We start from the raw sequence: 25,954 nt of genomic DNA on the forward strand, positions 1-25,954 counted from the left end.
AATTGGAGGGATCGGAGAAGCTTACTTTTCTCGTTTCGGGGCCATCTCGATTCGCAAAAAATGGTGAAGGAATGAAAGAGATCAGAGAGGGAGAGTGAAGGGAATGAGAGAGGGTAAGAACTGCCATTCTTGCGGCGGGGTGGGGAGGAGATGAGGAGGGCGAACCGGTGCCCTGGCCTTATAAGTGTCCAGATCCTATCGGCATACCCTGCGACGGTAGGATTTCACAGCTTACCACCGAACCCTGTAGCTATAAGGGTGAGCGGAGCTCACGACAACCGTGAGTTGGCTGCTGACAAGGATTAGTCAGCTACCGCCGACAACTCTCGTGGTAGGCTGTCTAACCCTACCGCCAAGCTCCATGACGGTAAAAAAAAGGGTCAAATCACGATTTTTTTTCCATCCAAGATCAGATTCGGCTAAACATAGCCAAAAGGGTCAAAACACAAAATTTTGCCATTGTAGACACATATCTTGCACACTATCTATTTATAAATGTAAGACATTTTGGTAGTTCAGATTGTAACATTTAGTTTTGAAGTTATGTCGTGCTCTATGTTTCTAGGAAAGCCATGATGTGCCAACCTACACCAAAACAAAATTGCATTTTGTTTGGAAACAACAAAAGCCTTGAAGCGACGCACGGCAAGGCCACTCGCTTCGATCTGCTCGCTCCATCTTGAATCCAATGGTACACAGTGAGTGAGTTGGCATCATATTCATAGTCAACCAGTATACCTCAAGTGCGCGGAAGCCATTGCCGCCTGCCCTCAGTTTTCCCTCTCACACTCTCCTCCGCCGCCGGCGCCCGATGCGCCACCTCGTCGCGGCGGCGAAACCATCCCGGCGACGGCATTCCTTCTTCTCCTTATCCTCCTACCACCAACTCTCCACCACGACCACCAGCAGCACCTTTTCCTCCCATCTCTGCTCCTTCTACGACCCCGCGGCGCAGTTCCTTCCCTCCGGCTCTCCCCGGCACCTCTCCCTCCCAACCTCCCTCCGCCGCGACTCCTTCCTCGACCTCGCGCGCATCCTCAAGTCCTCCCTGCAATGCCACCTGGCTCTCCGCACCCTCACCTCCCAGACCCCCCCGCTCCATGCCCGCTTCGCCGCCGCCTCCCGCCTCGCCTTCTTGTCCCCGGCACTGCGCCCCTTCGCATCCCTCCTCCTCGCCGCCCTCCTACCGGCCGCCTCGCCGCATCTCCTCGCCTGGTGCGCCTCCCCAGGCGGCGCTCCATACGCCGCCCTCCGCCTCGCGCTCCACGCCTTTCTGGCCGCCGGCATGCCGGCTGAGGCGCTCGTCGTCCTCGCACGCATCCGCAGCGCCCGGAAAACGCCCAGCCTCTCGGCGATCGCGACGCTGCTGCGCCTGCTGTTCCGCGAGGGCAATGTCCAGGCCGCGTGGAAGGTGTTCGTGGAAATGACCGCGATGGGGCCACGGCCGAGCGTCGCCATCTTCAACGCCATGATCCTAGGGTTATGCCACAGGGGACTAGTCCCTGTAGCTGCGGGATTGCTTGGTGTCATGTGGAGGTTCCATGTTATCCCTGACGCGTGCAGCTATAACATCCTCATCAAGGGACATTGTGTATTTGGGCAGGCAGGGAATGCTTTTGAGCTGTTTGAAAAAATGCACAAGTCAGGGTGCGAGCCTACTGTTGTGACGTATAACATTTTGGTGAATGTATGGTGTCGTGTTGGGAATATGGTGGAGGCAAGGAGGCTGTTCGATGAGATGGTGGCGGTGGGGGTCGAAGCAAATACAATCACCTTCAATGTTTTAATCGATGGGTATGCAAAGACCGGGCAGATGGACGAGGCTGATGCCGCCTACAGAGAGATGAAGGAGAGGGGATTGCTGCCAGATTGCTGCACTTTCAACATTCTTTCTGCTGGAGCATACAAGTTTGGGAAGGCCGTGCACTTGGCACATGAGCAGCAGGAGCTGTATGAAATGTTTGGTTCACAGGTATCAGCAGACAATATAGATATGATGATCTGTCGGCTTTGTTGGGATGGACGATTGGATGATGCCCGGCAGCTTGTGTGTTGTGCAATCGAGCAGGGTGCTCCAGTGAGTGTTGCAGGATTTAATGCTTTGATTGCTGCATATAGCAAGGAGGGATTTGAAGAAGAAGCTCTCGAGTTATATAAACTCATGAAAGAGATAGGCCTTGCACCCTTATCCTCCACTTTCAATTACTTGATACTGGGTCTATGCAATCAAGGAAGACTAGATGATGCACAGCTTTTGCTAGAACATATGATTAGTAAGGGATATTCTGTTGGTACCTCATTTACAGTTTACATGGATTCATGCTTCAGGTCTGGTAATGTAGAAGGTGCCTTGAAATGCTGGGATGATATGTTGAAAGTTGGTGTGCAGCCTGATTTTATCGCTTTCTCAGCATATATCAGTGGCCTTTGCAGATTTGATCATGTAAATGAGGCTTATCGGGCATTTGTGGAGATGGAAAGAAGAGGTCTTGTTCCGAACAATATTACTTACAACTCTCTGATATCTGCGTTTTGTAGGGTTGGCCATGTGACCGAAGCACTGAAACTAGAGCAGAAGATGAGGCAGAGTGGTCTTGTTCCTGATGTTTTCACAAGCAACATTTTGATTGATGGTTTTTGCAGAGAAGGAAGGTTGGATATCGTGAATAACCGTTTCTTGGACATGCTCAGTAGTGGCTTAACTCCTGATGTAGTGACGTACAATACAATTATTAATGCATATTGCCGGGCCAAGGATATGAATGGTGCCATGATTTTCATGAACAAGATGCTTGCAGATGGCTGTGATCCAGATATTTTCACATATAATATTTGGATTCATAGCCTCTGCAACAACCATTCGATGAATCGAGCAGCGAGAATGCTGGATGAACTTGTTGCTATTGGTTTCACACCTAATTCAGTTACATACAACACACTGATGGATGGCATTTGCAGTGATGTCCTTGATCGAGCTATGATTCTCACCGGTAAACTGATTAAGATGGCTTTTCAACCCAACACCATCACACTTAATGTTTTCTTTTCTCATTTCTGTAAGCAAGGCCTTGGAAGGCGAGCCCTTGTGTGGGCGGAGAAGCTCAGAGAAGGTTCTGTTGCTTTTGATGACACAACAATGAATATACTTGACTGGGCTTCCAAGGAGATGGAGGATGACCTCCAGGGTAGAGTTGCTGATATTGACAAGTGTATGTTTCTCGAGTTCTTAATGCTCATAACGTACAACACTATGAGCAATAATAGATCCCCAAAGTTTAGACATGTGCCAGTTATTGATCCTGCTGGCAGCGATACAATCGAAGTTTTAGACACTGGGTAATAACCAAAGTTCATAATCACATGAGCTACTTGACAACATGAGCCACACGATCAAAGTTTTTGGTGTCAATGAGGGACGTCGGCATTGAGATGACACAATGGTCGCCAGCCTGGAGGAGGCAAGCAAGCAGACATCAATTAGCTGGCCAGACAAACGAGAGGAGGAGGAAGAAGACGACGGGACTAATCGGTCAGGGTGTGTGGTCGATGGGGTCCTGTCGCCAAAGGGCACCATCTACTGCTGCAAGCACTTCGACTCCGACCTTGCCTATGCCCAGCACATTGTGTCCAAGGTCTCGGTCTCCTCCTATGTCTCCCATCTCCATCTACACCCCTTCTCCATTTTTATTCATCCTGTTTCCTCGCCAGATGTTCCGCTGCAAGCATGGCAAGGCCTACCTCTTCGACAAGGTGTAAGTAATTGGATCACAGCGCCCTGCCTCAACCTTGATCTTATTATGTGTCTCCATGTTGGCATCATAGTTTTACTGTGTGCTTTGTTCTTTGTGACACAGATGCTACTGCATTATTATTTAGAATAGTGGTGCTCTATTCTCTCATACTCTGTGTGCCCATGGTCATGAAGCCATTGCAATTTCTAGTGTGTTGGGCTGTGGTCACGGTCTGTGATGCAAATATACAATGTTGGATACAAAAATATATGATATGGCCATAGCTGGATGCTCAGTTTAGTATTGTACACTGTCAGAGACATTCTTTGTAAAATCAGTTTTGCAGCACTTCACTGAGAGATAGATTGTGTTCCTCAGTCTATGTTTGCTCTGCAATCTTTGATCCAAGATTCTGATTCAGAATGATTGTATCTTCACGTTTTCCTGACAAGTTTGTCTTTTCATCTTTGGATCAAGGTCATTTCGGGTTCATCAAGCTGCCTGTGTCCATCTACCACCCGAGCCATGCTGCGGAGCAATGGAGATACTCCTCATGATCTGCTTCATCTGCCTCCAGTTCAAGAATAACTTGGATGTTCTCAGAAAGCTGTATGATAAGCTGAAATTTGGAAGTGACACTACCATAACTTGGATTTTGCAGAAAGATAGATGCATGATCCATTTTGAAAACAACAGGTGTAAAGTTCAAAATGCATGCAGCAACTACAGTAGCAATCATCAAACAAGAAGCATATGCCATGCTTTGTTTAACACACATAGTTCAGTAGCCTAGACATCTGTGATGCAAAAATACCATCACATTACCCAAACCCTCAAACAGTATAAATCTGCACTCAAAGTCCAAAGTTAATTTAAGACTCTTAATTAAGCTATTAATGGCTGTGTTTGTTTTTAGTTGTAGGTTTCTGAGGAGGATTGCATGTGTACAGTACAAGCACTAATTAATTATGTTTTGCCGTGTGTGATGGTCCAGCTGTCAGACCGTGGCCGAGTATAGAGCCGGTCACCCAGCGGATGGTTTGGTGTTTGGATCTGTGGTGGCGGTCTTCTGGCAACCACTATCTTGTTATTGTGATGATCTTTTTTGTCGAGGAAATATGTCACAATATTTGTGCTTTGCAAGATTTTGTGACTACTATGTTGTGCTGCCTATATGCATGATTATGTAGGATACTGTTCTGTCTTCACATATGTTTGAGCTATGACATATATCATTCTTTTTGCATTATGCTACCTGTGGTTAGTTAAGAGAGCTACAAATTATCTTTTCCTTAGGTTAGAGTTATTTTTCTCACATGCCTTTGGATAATTTTGATTGATTAGTGTGTGCTTGAGCATGTAGAGCCGTGTTTGTTCTGCTGCTAAGAACACTTCATGTATTTTATATAGATGTTCATTAAATCTATTATCCGTGTCTTCTGATTATTCACTGTAATTGACATCTCCACTGTATTTGTGAACACGTGAATCTAGTTTGTAAGAGTAATCTTAACGAGTTTTTTTTTTGCTTCTGTTTAGAAGCGTGTTTGTTTTATCCATGTCTGTACTTTGGATCCACATATCTCATGGATTAGCAATTTATAAGCTGTGGATATTTTGACACATGAACAGTGGACATCTTGGCTTGTGAACAACACTTGGTAAACAACAGGTTTTTGTAAGAGCACACTATGTTAATTATAGCCTGCTGCAGAGAATGGTAAAAACAACAGTATCTTTCCAAATGATATTTCTTTCTTTGTTATAGGCATGTAAACCCAACCTTATCCCACAATGGCATTCTTTGAGATTTTTGATTTGATTAGTTGCTCCCCTTGATAGTAGGCCAATGCCTACGTGCTGCTGGTGCCTATAGGAATTTTGGTCGGTTTTGTCTTTCTTGGTGAGTTCAGCAACAATGGGTTCCTGTGGACTACCTCCTCAGGCACTTCAGCTTCTGCAGTGCAGGGAGATGACGGCCTCATGATGGCGGTGGTCGCCTCTTCCTTGGTGCTGGTGAGTTCCTGGTCTCCTCCCTCTCTCCCTTATGCCCGGAGATTATCCAGCCATTGAGTCGTGGCTGACTATCGAGCCATCATAGGGTTTGGTTATGTGGTCATGTTATCTGTGGTGGTGGTTTTCTGCCCCCCACAATCTTGTTGATGAATTTGGCCCATGTGGTGATTAGGCCCTTGTGCTATTTTATGCTATTTGCCATGGTTTGATATATATTTAGGATCTTGGTGTGCTACTGCCTAGGGTGTAGAACTTGATATGGAAGGAACAAATCCTTTACTGCACCTGCTGCACCTTGAAAACTTAAGTTTCAAATTGAAGGTTCAATTCAGGTTGACATGCGTCTCCTGTAATATACAAGGAAACATCTATTTCATCTCCAGTTGCCACATTTGCAAGATTGTATGTTAAATGTTAAACTATCTTTATGTACAACCTTAATTGATGTCTGAAAAGAGAATGAGCTTCCTAACTATGCATAGTCATGTAATTTCAAGTAGTTATCAGACAGTCTTCAATCTCAATCTGGCAGTCTGCATGCTATGACAGTCACCCTGTATAGATACCATTTCAAGGATTTTATGCTTACCTTGGTCTGCATGTATGAAGTGCGATTTATCTATGAGCAACCTGCTATTGGTTTTAGCAAATATGTATTTATTTGCAATCTGGAAATGGTTTATAGCTCTCGTTTTCTTGATAGCAAATTGCCAATATTTCAACTGAAGCTTGTTTTATTTACATTTTGTTAATTTTTTTTGGTTATTTGCAACTCATGGATCCTTGTTGCTCTGTTATACAATCTAAAGAGCCATGGAACTTTTTCACTTATTCAGTCAGCACCTTTGTTTTGTGTTGTGTTCACTAGAGAGCATATGTAAAGAAAATAAAAATGACCTGGAAGTCATGGTTGTTACAGGCTTGGGGAACTTGAGACACTGAAGAGTGACGTGGAGTCAGTTGTCAAGCTGAAGGGGCTTGGCATCGAGAACATCCAGCAGTCCATACACGGTGTGATGATCTGGGCTCCCATGACTGCTTCCTCAGCTACAACTACTTAGGCAAGTCCTTTGTCTCTCCTTCCTCCTCGGTCTGCTATGGAAACTAGCTTTCATGCTATGGCCATGTTGTGCTCTGCTCTGGCCATCGAGTCGACGATGCAGTGCTTGTGGTCTTTGGCAGTGTTCACTGGCCTATGGTGCTATGTTACTGTTGACATGTCCAGGCTTAGTGATATGCTTTCTAGTGTCTATTAAGGACCATGGATTTGGTTTGTGAATGGTTAGGCTCTGATTAACTGGATGTTATGGTTATCATCTCTGTTTATGGCACAATTTGGGAAGTGCTACTGCTTACTGAGGCTTGCTAAATACAGTGCTAATCTGCCCCCCTGTTTTCAGCTTATATTTGCTATGTATGATGAAGTGGAGAAAGATATTGTATGCTACTGTTTGATAGCAATCGATTTGGGATAAGAACAATAGCATCAATGTTTGGTCTTTGGTTGTGGTTTATCTATTTAGATTTAGTCATAAATATGAAATAGGTGTTTCTGAGATTCCTACAGTGCAATTCATAGATTTATATTATACTAGATAGTAGCTTATCTTCTGTTGGTGTTTACATATATATTTGATGCTCTTAGATGAACACCCAAACACCTGTTTTTAGTGGATCACCAAAACATACACACCAAATGTCCGCAGACAGGGATAGGGGCGGAGGCCATCCAACCACAATCATCAAATGTCCTGCCCCTGGTCTGGCCTCCATGTGCTATGCATATCTAAATCAATACCAATTTAAGCATACGTTTAATAGTTGCAAACATATGCAATGACAACTATTAAAGTTGGAGCCATTGGTATGTATGCAAACATATGCAATGGATCCGTTGCAAACATATGCAATTACAAAAATGAAGTTGGAGCCGTTGGATCCTTAATGGATGCTCCAGATCTGAAATGTCAGGCTGATGGATTCTGTGTACCTTTTGCGGAAAGCTCCCTGAGTAATTGCTATATACAATAGAGACCCTCCCACCAGCTCCCACTTGCCTGATCTGAAGCGTTCATTGGACATCCGATGCTTCAGATTCGTTTTTCTATTCTTCTATCCTATGGCCAGATTTTATTGTAGTCTTCCCCTCTTCATAGCTGTCTTCGTCATGGATAATTTTCATCATTGCCTCGTTGGTTACCATCGCCCCCTTAGGTGAGGCATTCTGACAAACATTGATTGGGCATTGACGGACAAGCTGTCGCCAACCGCCATCTGCGATCGGACAAGCTCCCGTGACCGCGACTCCGTGAAGACGTAGTCGGTGTTGAGGTCAACGGTGAACGGGACTCGATGGCCGGAGGTAAACCCGGGCGTGGGCAGCCCGGCCCGACTGGCCCGGCCCGAAAGCTTGACATCCGGGCCGGGCTCGGGGTCAACTTTTCTGTCCGAAGCCCGGCTCAAAAGCCCGGAAATGAGCCCGAATAGGACCTTTATTAGTATTTTATGTAAAATATAGGTATAATATATATTTTAAATATCTCAAAAATCATTATTTTAATCAATAAAGTGCACTGTTCACATGTTTCGGGCCGGGCTCGGGCTCGGGCTTTAGATTTTGCTGCCGGGCTTTCCAAAGCCCGGCCCGGCAAATGCCCAGGTGTAGCCGGAGGTGAAGGAGGACGTGGACTGCCGTGGCGATTACCGCGGAACGAGGTGTCGGGAGGCGTAGTAGTAGAGCGGCTTCAGTTGGGATGGCCACAACGTCGATTGGCCGGGCGGCATCAGGGTGGTGGCACGCTTTGACCGGCTGCCGACGCACCGCCCTCCTTATTCACCCTATGTCTTTCCCGCTGCCCAGGATGTTTGGCAGCAACTAATCTTGATGTTTGAACAGGTTGGTCATGGCGTCGTGCACGCAGACCCGCAGCTCCCGTTGGCATGGCCTGGTAGTCGTTGTCGTGGTCTTGGATGACGGTGGTTCACCATCTTGCTTCCAGCGCTGACGAGACAATGGGTTTGTCGCCAGTAATCTCAGCGTCGGCTCCCACGACTGCCTCCTCGGCTACCACTACTTAGGTGAGTCGCTGGTCTCTCCTTTCTCCTGTCTGTTCTGGAATCTAGCCTTCGTGCTATGGCCGTACTTTGCAGTTATTTCATTGCATATCTGGTAGTTTCAAACATCGTGCAGTATGTGCCAATCTCTTCCGCCTCAATTTTATTGGCATGAAAGAATAATTTGATAGCTTTGATTCATTTGATCAATTAGACCTCTGTTGTCAAATAGAACAGTGTGCACTTAGTTAAGTTTCTAATATTGCTGCTGCCCTTTTGGTTTAGGATATTTTTGGGTCCATTGAGTTTATATGATCTTTTGACAGTCTGGCGCAGTGGAGAGAATCTGCCAAGAGGTCCTGGGTTCGGCGCAGTCCCTCTGCATTGCACTGTCCAGGGGTAAGGCTTGCCTCGTATGACTCCATTGGCTTAAGGCGTCCGGAATCGGGCGCTATGGCGGCTGGTGAGGAGGTGGCTGCGGGGTGAAGTTTCCAGAAAATGTAGCTGATTCTTTGAGGTCATCCAACCTTCTACAACCTCGGCTTCTCAACCGCCGCAGTGGGGGCCACCTCTTCCTTGGTTCAGGTGAGTCCTTGGTCTCTTTCTCTCTGAGATTGTACAGCCGTCGAGTTTGGTAGACTGTTGTGCTGGCCATGGAGCTGATGATTTTGTGTTTGGATTTGAGGTGGTGGTCTTCCGGCCACCACAATCTTGTGATTGTGATATGATAAATCTTGTTGGTCGATGAGGTTAGGCCCCTTTTCTACTGCACGGTGCTGTTGCTACAGGGTTGATAATGGTCCATGTTTAGTTTAATAGGATCAAAATGATATGGTTTTAACTTGTTAATGGATATCACATAGTCCCTCTGTGTAGGGCTGTAGGCATTGACGGTCACGGTCCATTGTGCTGGTGACTAGCGTTTTATATTTTGGAGTTATTTACCTAAAACCACCACACTTGAGGCTAGGGAAACAGGTCGAAACAGCGGATTTGACCGGTTGGCCCCACCTGCCAGGCCGATGTGGCATGTCGGCATGTACAAATTGCTGAGGTGGACGCGGGTCCAACTGTAGCCCCCACCTACTTCTTCCTCCTCCCATCTTTGCCCCTCTTTATGTACAAATTGAGGGTCAACGACGAGCACGACTTCCTACACTCGGCTGCGGCGCCGCCCGATCTAGAAAGGGAGCCGTCGCGGCGCGTCCCCACAGCTCCGGTCGCCAGATCCCGCCGTCCGTGTTCTCCCCTCTTCCTTGACTGCTAGATCCTCGCCTCTTCCGGAGCAGCCGGCCGCCGCGCCGTTCTTCTCGTCTCCGGCCCAGACGGGAGCACCGACGAGTGTTGGAGCTGTCGAGCTGTTGTGCTGCTGCGCACGGTGACCGACGACGCTATCACACCTTGGCCCGTACGTGCTTGCTTCCGCCCCTTCATGCTTGCTTGAGCACGGGCGCGTCCAGGGCCTCCCGGTGGGCGCGGCGAGCACGGACGTGGCCATGGCGCTCCATGATGAGCGTGGCCAGGGCCTCCCAGCGAGCGCCGTGAGCACGGGCGTGGCCGTGGTGCTTCACGTGGGAGCACCAGCGGTTGGCCACGGCGGCCAGGTCTCAGATGACCAGCAAGGGCGACGAGCTTTGCCGGCGGCGTGCCGGAAGAAATGCTCATTAGTTGTTTGTTGAAATGCCAAGGAAGAAAATGTCATGGAGGAAAAGGAAAAACCAAAAAAATTTAAGCACTTGAGTCATTTACATGTGGGACCCTTGTCCAGTTCAGCATGTTGTCCACACACGATAAGCCACATCGGCCTGGCAGGTGGGACCAACTGGTCAGATCCGCTGTTTCCGCGGCCAGATTCGAGCATCAGTGCTCCGCGTTAGGTATTAGGCACAATTCTGATGTTTTTTTGTGACCTGACTCAAATTTGGTACTCACCTGTTATTCTAGCTTCAAGTATGGTGATTTTGGGTAAATAACTCTATATTTTGGAATGACAGAAAAAACTGCTTGCATATTTTGTAGGGCTGCTGTATATTGTAGGATTAATCATGCCATTCTTTTGGAGCATTTTGATGGAACATGTGATATCTTTTTTTAGTGTAAAGATCAATTCTACAGTGTTATCTGTCCAGTGTTAGCTAAAAAAGTGAAACTAAGATAAAAAAAAATGCTAGACTGTCTCCGCTCTTCTTAATCTTATACTCCCTCCAATTTGAAAGTTAAAAGATGCATTTTTGTTCGTATGACCTGACTTTCTTTTTTTCCTCACTCTTGTGTTGCTTTGTGCACCCATGGCCATCACGCTGATGCAATTTCTGGGATTTGATTTATCGAAAAAGGGTTTCCCTCTCGCTTTGTATTTCAAAACAACCAACACCTATACATAGCATTGCTGGAGCGAGCATCACATCAAGTCCAAAAGAAAAAGAAGAAGAAACAAATACCAACAACGACAGCTCACAGAGAGCGGATGACCCGCGACAGCTGCGCCCTCCGGAGACAAACCACCACAACCCTAGGCTCTGATTCACCGCGTACCAAGCAACACCTCCAAAAAGGGATGCGACGCCGACGACGCTGCTGCCCGGACAAGCCCTAGGTTTTTCCCCGGCACGCGGAGGGAAGTAGGGGATGGCTACCCCCGATACCTTCGAGGAAGGAATGGTGGCACCCGTCGGTGTCACCGCATCGGAGCCGGACGAACCGACAAGGATTTCTCCCGCACTTCAAACCCCACCGCCCAACCGGAGCCGACCAGCCAGACCATCGCCCGACCCCATGCGTCACCGCGGTAGCGCCGCCACACACCTTATCACACTGCAAACACCAATACGAGGCCAAGAAGTCCGGAGAGAAGCGCCAAGCGACATAGCAGCAACACCGAAGCCAAGCGGGAGGGAACATCCTCCACCACCGTCGTGCGAGAAGCCTGCACCACCGGCGTCGTCTCGGTCGCCGTCCGGACAAGGCAGCAGGGCTACCAGGCCACCCCTGGCCCGCTAAGCCTTGCCGGCCATGCTGCAGCAGGTTGGCGTCGGTGCCGCCAGCATCCATCAGCTTGTCGCCGCTTCCCTGCCTCCCGGAAGTCCCGCCGCAGGCCCGCACCACCGTCGGCCCGCCCAAGCCCAGATGGGCCCCGAAGGGCCTAGATCTGGATCGAGTGGCTGTTGTCAGGTCGTGCTGCAGCGACACCTCGCCGCCAACGGCGATGCCGCCGTCCAGCCGTCTGCCCGCGAACCCCGCTGCCACACAAACCGTCGCCCCGCCTAGGAGCACACCCGGTGCAGCTCCGCCCCGCGCCGGAGAGCCACCGGGAGGGGAAGGTGATATCTGGGAAGTCTCAACAATACTCTATTGGGATGAATTGGGATCATCCGCTGGAGATGCTCTTGTCAGTATCCTGTATTTACAAGAGAACGTGCTACATAATCTATTACAATGAGGAGGAGACATCTCACCGGACATGCAAATTAACGAAAGTACAATAGGTTGCAAAAAAAATACATTTTATATGTCTGCGTCATTATACTCTCCCTCCACACATGCATTGCCTTATACTCCCTCCATTTCTAAATATAAGCCTTTTCAAAGATTTCACTAGTAAACTACATTCGGATGTATGTAGACATACTTTAAAATATAAATTCATTCATTTTGCTTCGTATGTAGTTTTTTAATGAAATCTCTAAAATACTTATATTTAAAAACGAAGAGAGTATACTCTATCAAAACTATTTCTCTTGGTTTCAAAGAAACCAACAGAGTCTACATGATTATTATTGAGGAAATCCCTAAGGCACCGTAGTTTATCATATTGACCAATACCTCTAATGTTCCAAAAGGCTCCTATCATTTAACTTTGAATGGATGAGATAGGCCACAAGGCACATATTTAATATGAAGAATTGGGCTATCTCCGCCAGAGCCAACAGTGCCCCTTGGCCTGCGAGGAGAAGCTTTGTTCACAGGGGAAGGACTATAGGATGAATATCCACATCCAAATTGTCAGGAAGGACAATCTCAGGGTTATTATCAACAAATTGTAAAGATCTTAAATGCTTAGACTTAATCATATCCAGAAGAATATCATTCTTCTCTCTCTCATTACTTCTAATGCCGATATCAATTTTATCAGATTGAGAAACGAAATCAACAATATCTAAACAAGCAAAAGATTTACCTTTGAAAGATTTAGGAATCTCCAAGTTCTTCTTCTGCAGATATGCCTTAGCTTTATCCATAATGTTAATGTTCCCATGCTTCCTTGTTGTAGGTCTGCTTGACAAGGTAGGCCCCCATTTAACATATTTTTCCTCTTGAGTTTTCATCTTCTTATCAGATTCTACCTTCTCCAATGTTTCTAGTAAAGATCTCTTTGCAGAGCCTAAAGCACAAGCTAGGTCCTTGGGGATGCATTGCATTTCAGGGAGAACAATCTCCTCATCACCATCAGAGTCAACCATCTCAAATTTCCTTAGTTGTCCAGAACAATATTCCATATGGATAGACATAGGCTCATTTTCTAGCATTGATAAAACATTATCAACTGCATTAGGTGAACTTTCTTGATCATTTGTTGAAGCCACATGGTTTTGCCCTGACCTGATTTCATGTATAAATTCCTCATGTATGTCGTTCAGGAGAATGGAAGGATGGAACTCGGTTGCAGAAGCAACGAGACATTCTCCACACGATTTTCTAGTGCTGCAGTACAACGTCCCATCTGTAGCATTTAAATCTAAAGTACAAACATTAGCTGCCTTATTAATTTTAGTACGAAAGCAAAAGCAGTAGAGTTCTTCTCAGGAAAATTAGACCTATCCAGTTCATCAATTGGGTTCCCCTCATCATCCTCCATGCTATCTTTGTCTGTCAGGATTTATATCATATTCTTTTTCATTCAACTTGTTATTATCAGGATCTTCATCTTCTGGGTCATCCCCATCATCACCTCCTTCACCACCAATTTGATCAAAACCTTCCACAGAAAAGAAAAGTAGGTATAGTTTCTTTTTCATCTCAACTAATCTCTCAAAATGGATTTTGGCAGGGTCTTTACATGTCACTTTCATCCGGATCACTTCATAAAAATTATTAACATTGTGGCTACCCGCACAGATAAAACATTTCTTGGCCCCAACGCAATTCCCAATGTAATGTCCTGGCCAACTACAATTGAAACTGGGCATCTTCTTGTACCTAGGATCTAGGGCTTGGACAGTTGGGATAGAAGAAACCACATGCGCAGCAAGGGCTGGGCTGGAGGTCCCTACACCCGAACTAGCCGGCACCCCGCCAGATTTGCCTGCGGGTTGGACAAGCTTTGATGGGGCAGGCTGGGGACGAGGTTGAGACTGAGCACCCCCTCCCCCTGGCCAGGGATCGCCTTCTTGACGATGAGGAGGTCACTGTTGCCGACGACCTTTGTCCATCTTGACCTTGACCACCTCAGCAAACGACCGCGAACCTGGCCTGATCCCCTCCATCGATGGCTTGAAGATGGTTGGGGTAGGATCAAAACGCCCTACGCGCTCAACAGGGAAGCAATCATCGCGCGAGAATTCTCTAGACCGAAAGAGATCTTTCCGATTCCAAAATAGTTTGGGGATGGCGTAGCTAGGGATTGGAGGGGAAGTGTAGCGGTGAATACAAGAACGACGGCACAATGGGGATGGATTGTTGGAAATATGCCCTAGAGGCAATAATAAAATGGTTATTATCATATTTCCTTGTTCATGATAATCGTCTATTGTTCATGCTATAATTGTATTAACAGGAAACAATAATACATGTGTGAATAAATAGATCACAATGTGTCCCTAGCAAGCCTCTAGTTGGCTAGCTCGTTAGTCAATAGATGATCATGGTTTCTTGGTCATGGGCATTAGATGCCATTGATAACGGGATCATATCATTGGGAGAATGATGTGATGGACAAGACTTAAGGTTCGATGACGCTAGGGTTATAGGGAATTGTTATACGAGGTTATCGAAAGTTGTTCGGAGTCCCGGATGAGATCCCAGACGTCACAAGGAGCTCCGGAATGGTCCGGAGGTAAAGATGATATATAGGACGGATGGTTTTGGACACCGGAAGTGTTTCGGGCGTCGGCGGTAACGTACCGGGACCACCGGAAGTGGCCCCGGGGGTCCACCGGAAGGGGGCCACGACCCCGGGAGGCTAGATGGGCCAAGTGCGGGAGGTAACCAGCCCCTAGGTGGGCTGGTGCGCCCCCCCACACTCAGCCCATGGCGCAAGAAGAGGGGAGAAGGGGGGAACCCTAGCGGAGGTGGGCCTAAGGCCCACCAGAAGGGTGCGCCACCCCTCCTCCCCTCCTGGCCGCCACACCTCCTCCCCATCTAGGGTTGCCGCCCTCCCAGGAAAGGGAAACCCTCAAGGGGGCGCAACCCCTCCCCCCCCCCTATATATAGTGGGCACTTTGGGCTGTTGGGGACACCAATCTCCCTCTCCCTCGACGCAGCCCTGCTCTTCCTCCTCCTCCTCTCTGCCGGTGCTTGGCGAAGCCCTGTCGGGAGACCTGGTCTCTCCATCGACACCACGCCGTCGTGCTGCCGGAGATCTTCCCCAACCTCTCCCTCCTCCTTGCTGGATCAAGGTGCGGGAGACGTCACCGGGCTGTACGTGTGTTGAACACGGAGGTGCCGTGGTTCGGCACTAGATCGGAATCACACTGCGATCTGAATCGCCGCGAGTACGACTCCATCAACCGCGTTCTAGCAACGCTTCCGCTTAGCGATCTTCAAAGGTATGAAGATGCACTCACCCCTCTCTCGTTGCTGGTCTCTTCATAGGAAGATCTGAATATGCGTAGGAATTTTTTTGAATTTATGCTACGTTACCCAACAGTGGCATCCGAGCCAGGTTTTCTATGCGTAGATTCTATGCACGAGTAGAACACAAAAGGTTGTGGGCGATGATTTATCAATTGCTTGCCGCTACTAGTCTTATCCTTTTCTGGCGGTATTGTGGGATGAAGCGGCCTGGACCGACCTTACACGTATGCTTACGTGAGACTGGTTCCACCGACAGACATGCACACCATGCATAAAGGTGGCTAGCGGGTGTTTGTCTCTCCCACTCTAGTCGGATTGGATTTGATGAAAAGGGTCCTTACGAAGGGTAAATAGCTTTGGCATATCATCGTTGTGGCTGTCACGTAGGTAAGAAGGCGTTCTTGCTAGAAACCCAAATCAGCCACGTAAAACTTGCAACAACAATTAGATGACGTCTAACTTGTTTTTGCAGGGTTTGACATGTGATGTGATATGGCCAAAGTTTTGATGTTGCATGAATGATGTATGAGATGATCATGTTATTGTAATAGGTTTCACGACTTGCATGTCGATGAGTATGACAACCGACAGGAGCCATAGGAGTTGTCTTAATTTATTGTATGAGATGCAACGCCATGTGCTTACTACTTTTACTTCATTGCTAACGGTTAGCTATAGTAGTAGTGATAGTAGTAGTTGGCGTGACGACTTCGCGGAGACACGATGATGGAGATCATGGTGTCACGCCGGTGACAATGATGATCATGTGATGCTTGAAGATGGAGATCGAAAGAGCAAAGATGATAATGGCCATATCATGTCACTATATGATTGCATTGTGATGTTTGTCATGTTTTTCATCTTATTGCTTATAACGACGGTAGCATAATAAGATGATCCCTCTTAAAATTTTGAGAACGTATTCCCCTAAGTGTGCACCGTTGTGAAGGATCATTGTCTCGAAGCACCACATGATGATCGGGTGTGATAGATTCTAACGTTCGCATACAACGGGTGTAAGCCAGATTTACACACGCGAAACACCTAGGTTGACTCGACGAGCTTAGCATGTACAGACATGACCTCGAATACAAGAGACGAAAGGTCGAACATGAGTCGTATGGTTGAATATGATCAACATGAAGTTGCTCACCATGGTGACTAGTCCGTCTCACGTGATGATCGGACACGGGTTAGTCAACATGGATCATGTATCACTTAGATAACTAGAGGGATGTCGATTTAAGTGGGAGTTCATACTTAATTTGATTAAATGAACTTAATTGTCATGAACTTAGTCTAAAAGTTGTCTTTATAAATATTGTAGATGGCCAACGTCAACCTCAATTTCAACGCATTCCTAGAGAAAAACAAGTTGAAAGATGATGGTAGCAACTATGCGGACTAGGTTCGCAACTTGAAGCTCATCCTTGAAGCAGCTAAAAAGGCTTATGTCCTTGATGCGTCGCTAGGTGACCCTCGCGCTCCCGCAGCAGCCCAGAACATTCTGAACGTCTGGCATACAATTTAGAAACGGGGCTCCAAAGGCGTTTTGAGCAACACGGTGCATATGAGATGTTCCGAGAGGTGAAGCTAGTTTTTCAAGCTCATGCCCGTGTCGAGAGATATAAAGTCTCCGACAAGTTCTTTAGCTGTAAGATGGAGGAGAACAGTTCTGTCAGTGAGCAGATACTCAAAATGTCTGGGTTACACGGTCGTCTGACCTCACTTGGAGTCGAACTTCTGGATGATGCTATAATTGACAGAATCCTCCAATCTCTCCCACCAAGCTACAAAGGTTTTGTGCTGAACTACAACATGCAAGGGATGGAGAAGACCATTTCCGAGTTGTACTCGATGCTCAAGTCTGCAGAAGTAGAAATCAAGAAAGAGCATCAAGTGTTGATGGTCAACAAGACCACTAGTTTCAAGAAGGGCAAGGGTAAGAAGAACTTCAAGAAAGACGGCAAAGCCGTTGCCGCGCCCGGTAAGCCAGATGCCGGGAAGAAGAAAAAGAATGGACCCAAGCCTGAGACTGAGTGCTTCTATTGCAAGGGAAAGGGTCACTGGAAGCGGAACTGCCCCAAATACTTAGCGGACAAGAAGGCTGGCAACGTTAAAGGTATATGTGATATACATGTTATTGATGTGTACCTTACCAGCGCTCGTAGTAGCTCCTGGATATTTGCTACCGGTGTTGTTGCTCACATTTATAACTCAAAGCAGGAATTGCGAAATAAGCGGAGACTGGCCAAGGACGAGGTGACGATGCGCGTCGGGAATGGCTCCAAGGTCGATGTGATCGCCGTCGGCACGCTACCTCTACATCTACCGTCGGGATTAGCTTTAAACCTTAATAATTGTTATTTAGTACCAGCTTTGAGCATGAATATTGTATCAAGGTCTTGCTTAATGCGAGACGACTACTCATTTAAGTCAGAGAATAATGGTTGTTCTATTTATATGAGTGATATGTTTTATGGTCATGCTCCGCTGGTGAATGGTTTATTTTTGATGAATCTCGATCATGGTGTTACGCATATTCATAGTGTGAGTACCAAAAGATGTAAAGTTGATAATGATAGTCCCACATACTTGTGGCACTGCCGCCTTGGTCATATCAGCATTAAGCGCATGAAGAAGCTCCATACTGATGGACTATTAGAGTCTCTTGACTTTGAATCATTTGACACATGCGAACCGTGCCTCATGGGCAAGATGACTAAGACTCCATTCTCAGGAATAATGGAGAGAGCAACCAACTTATTGGAAATAATACATACTGATGTGCGTGGTCCAATGAACGTTGAAGCTCGCGGTGGCTATCGTTATGTTCTCACTCTCACCGATGATTTGAGTAGGTATGGGTATATCTACTTGATGAAGCACAAATCTGAGACATTTGAAAAGTTCAAGGAATTTCAGAGTGAGGTCGAGAATCAACGTGACAGAAAAATTAAGTGTCTACGATCTGATCGTGGAGGAGAATATTTGAGTCATGAGTTTGGCACACACCTAAGGAAGTGTGGAATCGTTTCACAACTGACGCCGCCTGGCACACCGCAACACAACGGAGTGTCTGAACGTCGTAATCACACTTTATTAGATATGGTACGATCTATGATGTCTCTTACCGACTTACCGCTATCATTTTGGGGATACACATTAGAAACTGCAGCATTCACTTTAAATAGGGCACCGTCTAAATCCGTTGAGACGACTCCGTATGAACTATGGTTTGGCAAGAAACCTAAGTTGTCGTTTTTTAAAGTTTGGGGCTGCGATGCTTATGTGAAGAAACTTCAACCAGAAAAGCTCGAACCCAAAGCGGAGAAATGCGTATTCATAGGCTACCCTAAGGAAACTATTGGGTATACCTTCTATCTTAGATCCGAAGGTAAAACCTTTGTTGCCAAGAACGGATCCTTTCTAGAGAAAGAGTTTCTCTCGAAAGAAGTAAGTGGGAGGAAGGTAGAACTTGATGAGGTAATTACACCCCCTCTCGAACAGGATACTAGCGCAACGCGGGAAGTTGTTCCTGTGGCGCCTACACCAACTGAAGAGAAAGTTAATGATAATGATCATGAAGCTTCGGATCAAGTTACTACTCAGCCGCGAAGGTCCACAAGGGTATGCTCCACACCAGAGTGGTACGGCAACCCTGTAATGAAAATCATGTTGTTAGACAACGGTGAACCTTCGAACTATGAAGAAGCGATGGCAGGCCCGGATTCCAACAAATGGCTTGAAGCTATGAAATCCGAGATAGGATCCATGTATGAGAACAAAGTATGGACTTTGGTGGACTTGCCCAATGACCGGCGAGCCATAGAAAATAAATGGATCTTCGAAAAGAAGACTGATGCAAACGGTAATGTAACCGTTTATAAAGCTCGACTTGTCGCAAAGGGTTTTCGACAAATTCAAGGAATTGACTACGAAGAGACTTTCTCTCCCGTAGCAAAGCTGAAATCAGTCTGAATCATGCTAGCAATTGCCGGCTTTTATGATTATGAAATTTGGCAAATGGACGTCAAAACAACGTTCCTTAACGGGAACCTTAAGGAAGAGTTGTATATGATGCAACCAGAAGGTTTTGTCGACCCTATGGGTGCTAACAAAGTGTGCAAGCTCCAACGCTCCATCTATGGGCCGGTGCAAGCATCTCGGAGTTGGAACATTCACTTTAATGAGGTGATTAAAGCATTTGGGTTCATACAGGTTTATGGAGAAGCCTGTCTGTATAAGAAAGTGAGTGGGAGCTCTGTAGCTTTCCTCATATTGTATGTGGATGACATATTATTGATGGGGAATAATATAGAGATGTTGGAGAGCATAAATGCCTATTTGAACAAGAGTTTTTCAATGAAGGACCTTGGAGAAGCTGCATACATATTAGGCATCAAGATCTATAAAGATAGATCGAGACGCCGCATAGGTCTTTAGCAAAGTACATACCTTGACAAGATATTGAAGAAGTTCAATATGGAAAACTCAAAGAAAGGGTTCTTGCCAGTTTTGCAAGATATGAGATTGAGTAAGACCCAGTCGCCGACCACGGCAGCAGACCGAGAGAAGATGAGTTCTGTCCCCTACGCTTCAGCCGTAGGCTCTCTTATGTATGCCATGCTGTGTACCAGACCTGATATAAACCTTGCCATAAGTCTGGTAGGGAGGTACCAAAGTGAACCCGGTATGGAACACTGGACATCGGTCAAGAATATCCTTAAGTACCTGAAAAGGACTAAGGAAATGTTTCTCGTTTATGGAGGTGACGAAGAGCTCGTCGTAAAGGGTTACGTCGACGCTAGCTTCGACACAGATCCGGATGACTCTAAGTCACAGACCGGATACGTATATGTTTTGAATGGTGGGGCAGTGAGCTGGTGCAGCAGCAAGCAAGAAGTCGTGGCAGCATCTATATGTGAAGCGGAGTACATAGCTGCTTCAGAAGCGGCTCATGAAGGAATTTGGATGAAGGAGCTCATCACCGACCTTGGAGTGGTTCCAAGCGCGTCGGGTCCAATGACACTCTTCTGTGATAACACTGGGGCCATTGCCATAGCCAAGGAGCCCAGGTTTCTCCGGAAGACGAAGCACATCAAATGCCGCTACAACTTCATCGAGGACCATGTCCAGAGTGGAGTAATAGAGATTTGTAAAGTACACACGGATCTGAATGTTGCAGACCCGCTGACTAAACCTCTTCCACGAGCAAAACATGATCAACACCATGATGCCATGGGTGTTCGACACATCACAATGTAACTAGATTATTGACTCTAGTGCAAGTGGGAGACTGTTGGAAATATGCCCTAGAGGCAATAATAAAATGGTTATTATCATATTTCCTTGTTCATGATAATCGTCTATTGTTCATGCTATAATTGTATTAACAGGAAACAGTAATACATGTGTGAATAAATAGATCACAATGTGTCCCTAGCAAGCCTCTAGTTGGCTAGCTCGTTAGTCAATAGATGATCATGGTTTCCTGGTCATGGGCATTAGATGCCATTGATAACGGGATCATATCATTGGGAGAATGATGTGATGGACAAGACCCAATCCTAAGCATAACACTAGATCGTATTGTTCGTATGCTAAAGCTTTTTAATGTCAAGTGTCTTTTTCTTCGACCGTGAGATTGTGCAACTCCCGGATACCGTAGGAGTGCTTTGGTTGTATCAAACGTCACAACGTAACTGGGTGACTATCAAGGTGCACTACGGGTACCTCTGAAAGTGTCTGTTGGATTGGCACGAATCGAGATCGGGATTTGTCACTCCGCGTGACGGAGAGGTATCTCTGGGCCCACTCGATAGAACATCATCATGAGCTCAATGTGACTAAGGAGTTAGTCACACGATGACGTGCTACGGAACGAGTAAAGAGACTTACCGGTAACGAGATTGAACAAGGTATAGGCATACCGACGATCGAATCTCGGGCAAGTTCTATAACGACAGACAAAGGGAATTGTATACGAGATTGATTGAATCCTTGACATCATGGTTCATCCGATGAGATCATCGTGGAGCAAGTGGGAGCCACCATGGGTATCCAGACCCCGCTGATGGTTATTGGCCGGAGAGGTGTCTCGGTCATGTTTGCTTGCCTCCCGAACCCGTAGGGTCTACACACTTAAGGTTCGATGACGCTAGGGTTATAGGGAATTGTTATACGAGGTTATCGAAAGTTGTTCGGAGTCCCGGATGAGATCTCGGACGTCACGAGGAGCTCCTGAATGGTCTGGAGGTAGAGATTGATATATAGGACGGATGGTTTTGGACACCGGAAGTGTTTCGGGCGTCGCCGGTAACGTACCGGGACCACCGGAAGGGGGCCACGACCCCGAGAGGCTAGATGGGCCAAGTGCGGGAGGTAACCAGCCCCTAGGTGGGCTGGTGCCCCCCCACACTCAGCCCATGGCGCAGGAAGAGGGGAGAAGGGGGGAACCCTAGCGGAGGTGGGCCTAAGGCCCACCAGAAGGGTGCGCCACCCCTCCTCCTCTCCTGGCCGCCGCACCTCCTCCCCATCTAGGGCTGCCGCCCCTCCCAGGAAAGGGAAACCCTCAAGGGGGCGCAACCGCTCCCTCCCCCTATATATAGTGGGCACTTTGGGCTGTTGGGGACACCAATCTCCCTCTCCCTCGACGCAGCCCTGCTCTTCCTCCTCCTCCTCTCTGCCGGTGCTTGGTGAAGCCCTGCCGGGAGACCTCGTCTCTCCATCGACACCACGCCGTCGTGTTGCCGGAGATCTTCCCCAACCTATCCCTCCTCCTTGCTGGATCAAGGTGCGGGAGACGTCACCGGGTTGTATGTGTGTTGAACGCGGAGGTGCCGTGGTACGACACTAGATCGGAATCACACCGCGATCTGAATCGCCGCGAGTACGACCCCATCAATCGCGTTCTAGCAACGCTTCCGCTTAGCCATCTTCAAAGGTATGAAGATGCACTCACCCCTCTCTCGTTGCTGGTCTCTCCATAGAAAGATCTGAATATGTGTAGGATTTTTTTTTGAATTTATGCTACGTTACCCAACAGGGATAACCCACAACTGCCAAAAAAAACCCGTAACCTCCCCCACTAAATCACTTTTCAAAAGGGAAGACAGTTTTCAAATGTTTCCTTTCCGCCTGACCACACATCCATAAATGAGGGCAACTGATCCACTCGCAAGCGTTTTTGTAAAAACTCCGACAACAGGAGTGGCAACAAGAGCATAGGGCGTTGCGACTTCTCCATCATACTCCCTCCGTTTCATAATATAAGTCTTTTTAGATATTCCACTAGAAGACTACATACGGATGTATATAGACATACTTTAGAGTGTAGATTCATTTGTTTTGCTCCATATGTAGTCCCTTAGTGAAATCTTTAAAAAGACTTATATTTAGAAAGGGAGGGAGTAGATTCTAATCAGATGGCCACTATCATCCCTTCCAATCATTAATCCTAATTCAATTAACTACCTCTAAATCAGCCTTTACTTAGAAACCTCACGTAACATTACGGGTGTAGCATTTCAACTTTTGTTCACCTTACTCCGATGAGCAGGAGACATCTCACCGGACATGCAAATTGACCGAAAGTACATTAGGTGCTAAAGAAAATACTCCCTCCGTTCCTAAATATAAGTCTTTCTAGAGGTTCAACTAATGGACTACATACGGATGTATATAGACATACTTTAGAGTATAGATTCATTCATTTTGCTTCGTATGTAGACACCTAGTGAAATATCTTAAAAGACTTACTCCCTCCGTTCCTAAATATAAGACCTTTTAGAGATTCCACTATGAACTACTCCCTCCGTTCCTAAATATAAGTCTTTTTAGAGGTTTTACTATTAGACTATATGCGGATGTATATAGACATACTTTAGAGTATACATTCAATCATTTTATTTCGTATGTAGACCCCTAGTGAAATCGCTTAAAAGACTTATATTTAGGAACGGAGGGAGTACATACGGATGTATGTAGTCATATTTTAGGATGTAGATTCACTCATTTTGCTCCGTATCTAGTCTATAGTAAAATCTCTAAAAGGTCTTATATTAAAGAACGGAGGGAGTATTATTTAGGTACGGAGGGAGTACATTTTACTATATGTCTGCATCATTACACTCTCCCTCCACACATGCATTGCCATATATAGCAAGGAAAGCCGCACCTGCTCGATCATTCTTAGCTAGCTGCATGTCCCATCCGCCATGGCCGAGAACAACCATGACGCCGCAGAGGAAGGAGACAACCAACTCCTGTCCGCGCTCCCGAAGAAGGAAGGGATGTGGAAGCCATTCTTCCTCTACCGAGGCTGCTGGCTCACACCCCGGTCCGTGACGAGCATCACGCTCCTGCAGTCCCAGTTCGCGCCGCGCCCCGACGACGTCGTCCTCGCCACGTTCCCCAAGTGCGGCACCACCTGGCTCAAGGCGCTCGCCTTCGCCGTCGCCAATCGCTCCCGCCACCCTGCCGGCTCCGGCGCGCACCCGCTGCTCACCACCCACCCGCAGGACCTCGTGCCGTTCCTCGAGCTGCCCCACCGCGACGTCCACCCGGTCGCCGCCCTGGACGGGCTCCCCTCCCCGAGGCTCCTCTCCACCCACATGCCGGCGCCGCTGCTGCCCCTGTCCATCTCGGCCCTCGGCTGCCGCGTCGTGTACCTGTGCCGGGAGCCCAAGGACGTGTTCGTCTCCAGCTGGCACTACATGAACAAGGTGACCGCCGACTTCTCCCTCGACATGGACGCCACCTTCGAGCTCTTCTGCGAGGGCTTCTCGCTGTACGGCCCTCTCTGGGACCACGTCCGCGGGTACTGGGAGCAGAGCGTGGCGGAGCCCGACAGGGTCCTCTTCCTCAAGTACGACGACATGATGGCCGACGCGGGCAAGCACGTCAAGATGCTTGCCGACTTCCTCCGCGTCCCGTTCACCGACGAGGAGGTCAGCGGCGGGGCCGTGGAGGAGGTCGTGGCCATGTGTAGCTTCGAGAATCTGAAGAGCCTGCCGGTCAACTCCTCAGGGGTGTCTGATCGGATTGGTGGGATGCCCATGGAGAATTCGTCCTACTTTCGGGCTGGGAAGGTCGGAGACTGGAAGACACACTTGACTGAGGAGATGGCGAAGAAGCTGGACTGCATCGTTGAAGAGAAGCTGAGAGGTTCTGGTCTCACCTTCTGACGTGTGGTTGCACATCTCTTTAATTTGACGCCTACGCAGGTCTTCTGCTGGAGAGCTGAATTACATCCTCGCATGAACATGTATCCGCGTTCAAATTCGACGATGCTGATGCGATGTATGAATAAGTTGTTGCTGCGACTTTGTTTGTGCTACTTGAGAAGAGTTCATGGAAGTGAAAAATGTCATTGCATTTTTCTTATGAAATGGACACCAGTACTGTGTGAAGATTATTGAATTTATGTTCTAGTCAGTTACTTCAAAAGTCCGAACTAATAAAAAAAGGTACAATATATTTCAATAAAGATAATGCTCTACCATAATTAGGATGTCAAGAACACATAGTAGTATATTACTAATAAAAGGCAACATGGCAACCAGTTGTCAATCAGCACATAAAAGCAAATTTTTTTTTGAACAATCACAGTGGGAGAGAGACCCTTCACCTAAATGTATTACTCAAAGTGCCTCCTCTGGCACGCCAGGCTCCCCGCACCCCATCATCGAGTTGGAGAAGCAAGAGACGGCGATTAAATAAGAACTCGAGAAGGTCAAGACATTTGAAGAGATCGAACTTAAGAAGGTCAAGATATTTGGAGAGATCGAGCTGAGAAGGAGAGGTTGCAACTCACACGTGACGTGGAGGATGGAAAGATCATGTTAGCGGACGAAACCCATTTGGATGCGCATGCGAAGAAATGGGTTGCAGCGAAGAAGGACATCAATGACTGTAGGGCGCAGGAGGCGGCGATGGTGGCTCCGGCAGCGGAGCACGCGGCTAGGATGCAGACGGAGCACGCAACCAGGATGCAAATGGAGCAGGAGCCCGGATGTAGACGGTGCAGGACAAGCTGAATGAGAGGACACATGGATGGACATGTTCGGCGAATGATCCGTTAAGCACCCCTTTTCGCTCGAACATTGATTTAATTCTGACGTGTCCGGTTTGTTAAACTGTGCTTTCATTTGCTTTGTTTTGAACTATTGAGTTCGAACAATTTGTATCGAATGATCGATTTGTATGAATTGTATGAATTTAAATTTTTTATTTAAGATATATGAATGTGCAATACAACATATGAAGGTCGACGAACGCTGTCTATAGACGTGTCTAGACATGTCCCGTGTCTATAAGGGGTGGAATTTGCTAAGTCTACTTGTAAATGCTCTAAGGAG

At 47.1% G+C, this 25,954-nt stretch overlaps 2 protein-coding genes and 1 long non-coding RNA gene across 4 annotated transcripts; all 3 read left to right on the forward strand.

Annotated features, from left to right (window-relative positions):
* The first annotated feature begins 758 nt into the window (after positions 1–758).
* Positions 759–4,874, forward strand: LOC123411864 (pentatricopeptide repeat-containing protein At3g22470, mitochondrial-like). 2 transcript variants are annotated; one of them, XM_045104821.1, is made up of 3 exons: positions 759–3,632; positions 3,709–3,752; positions 4,209–4,874. In XM_045104821.1, the coding sequence occupies exon 1, from the start codon at positions 812–814 to the stop codon at positions 3,338–3,340; it is 2,529 nt and encodes an 842-aa protein (XP_044960756.1). In that variant the 5' UTR covers positions 759–811; the 3' UTR covers positions 3,341–3,632; positions 3,709–3,752; positions 4,209–4,874. The 2 variants fall into 2 exon arrangements, with proteins under 2 accessions (XP_044960756.1, XP_044960757.1); XM_045104822.1 differs by lacking the exon at positions 3,709–3,752.
* Positions 4,875–8,647: 3,773 nt separating this feature from the next.
* LOC123411865 lies at positions 8,648–9,688 on the forward strand. Its single transcript, XR_006613344.1, has 2 exons — positions 8,648–8,825; positions 9,128–9,688. It is a non-coding gene; the product is annotated as an uncharacterized LOC123411865 (long non-coding RNA).
* A 14,070-nt stretch (positions 9,689–23,758) lies between these two features.
* On the forward strand, positions 23,759–25,016 carry LOC123410129 (cytosolic sulfotransferase 5-like). Its single transcript, XM_045103017.1, has one exon. It carries the CDS (start codon positions 23,813–23,815, stop codon positions 24,779–24,781), a length of 969 nt encoding a protein of 322 aa, XP_044958952.1. The 5' UTR covers positions 23,759–23,812; the 3' UTR covers positions 24,782–25,016.
* The last annotated feature ends 938 nt before the right edge of the window (positions 25,017–25,954 follow it).

This window comes from Hordeum vulgare, chromosome 7H, assembly GCF_904849725.1.
Source record: "Hordeum vulgare subsp. vulgare chromosome 7H, MorexV3_pseudomolecules_assembly, whole genome shotgun sequence".
Taxonomy (NCBI): Eukaryota; Viridiplantae; Streptophyta; class Magnoliopsida; order Poales; family Poaceae; genus Hordeum; species Hordeum vulgare.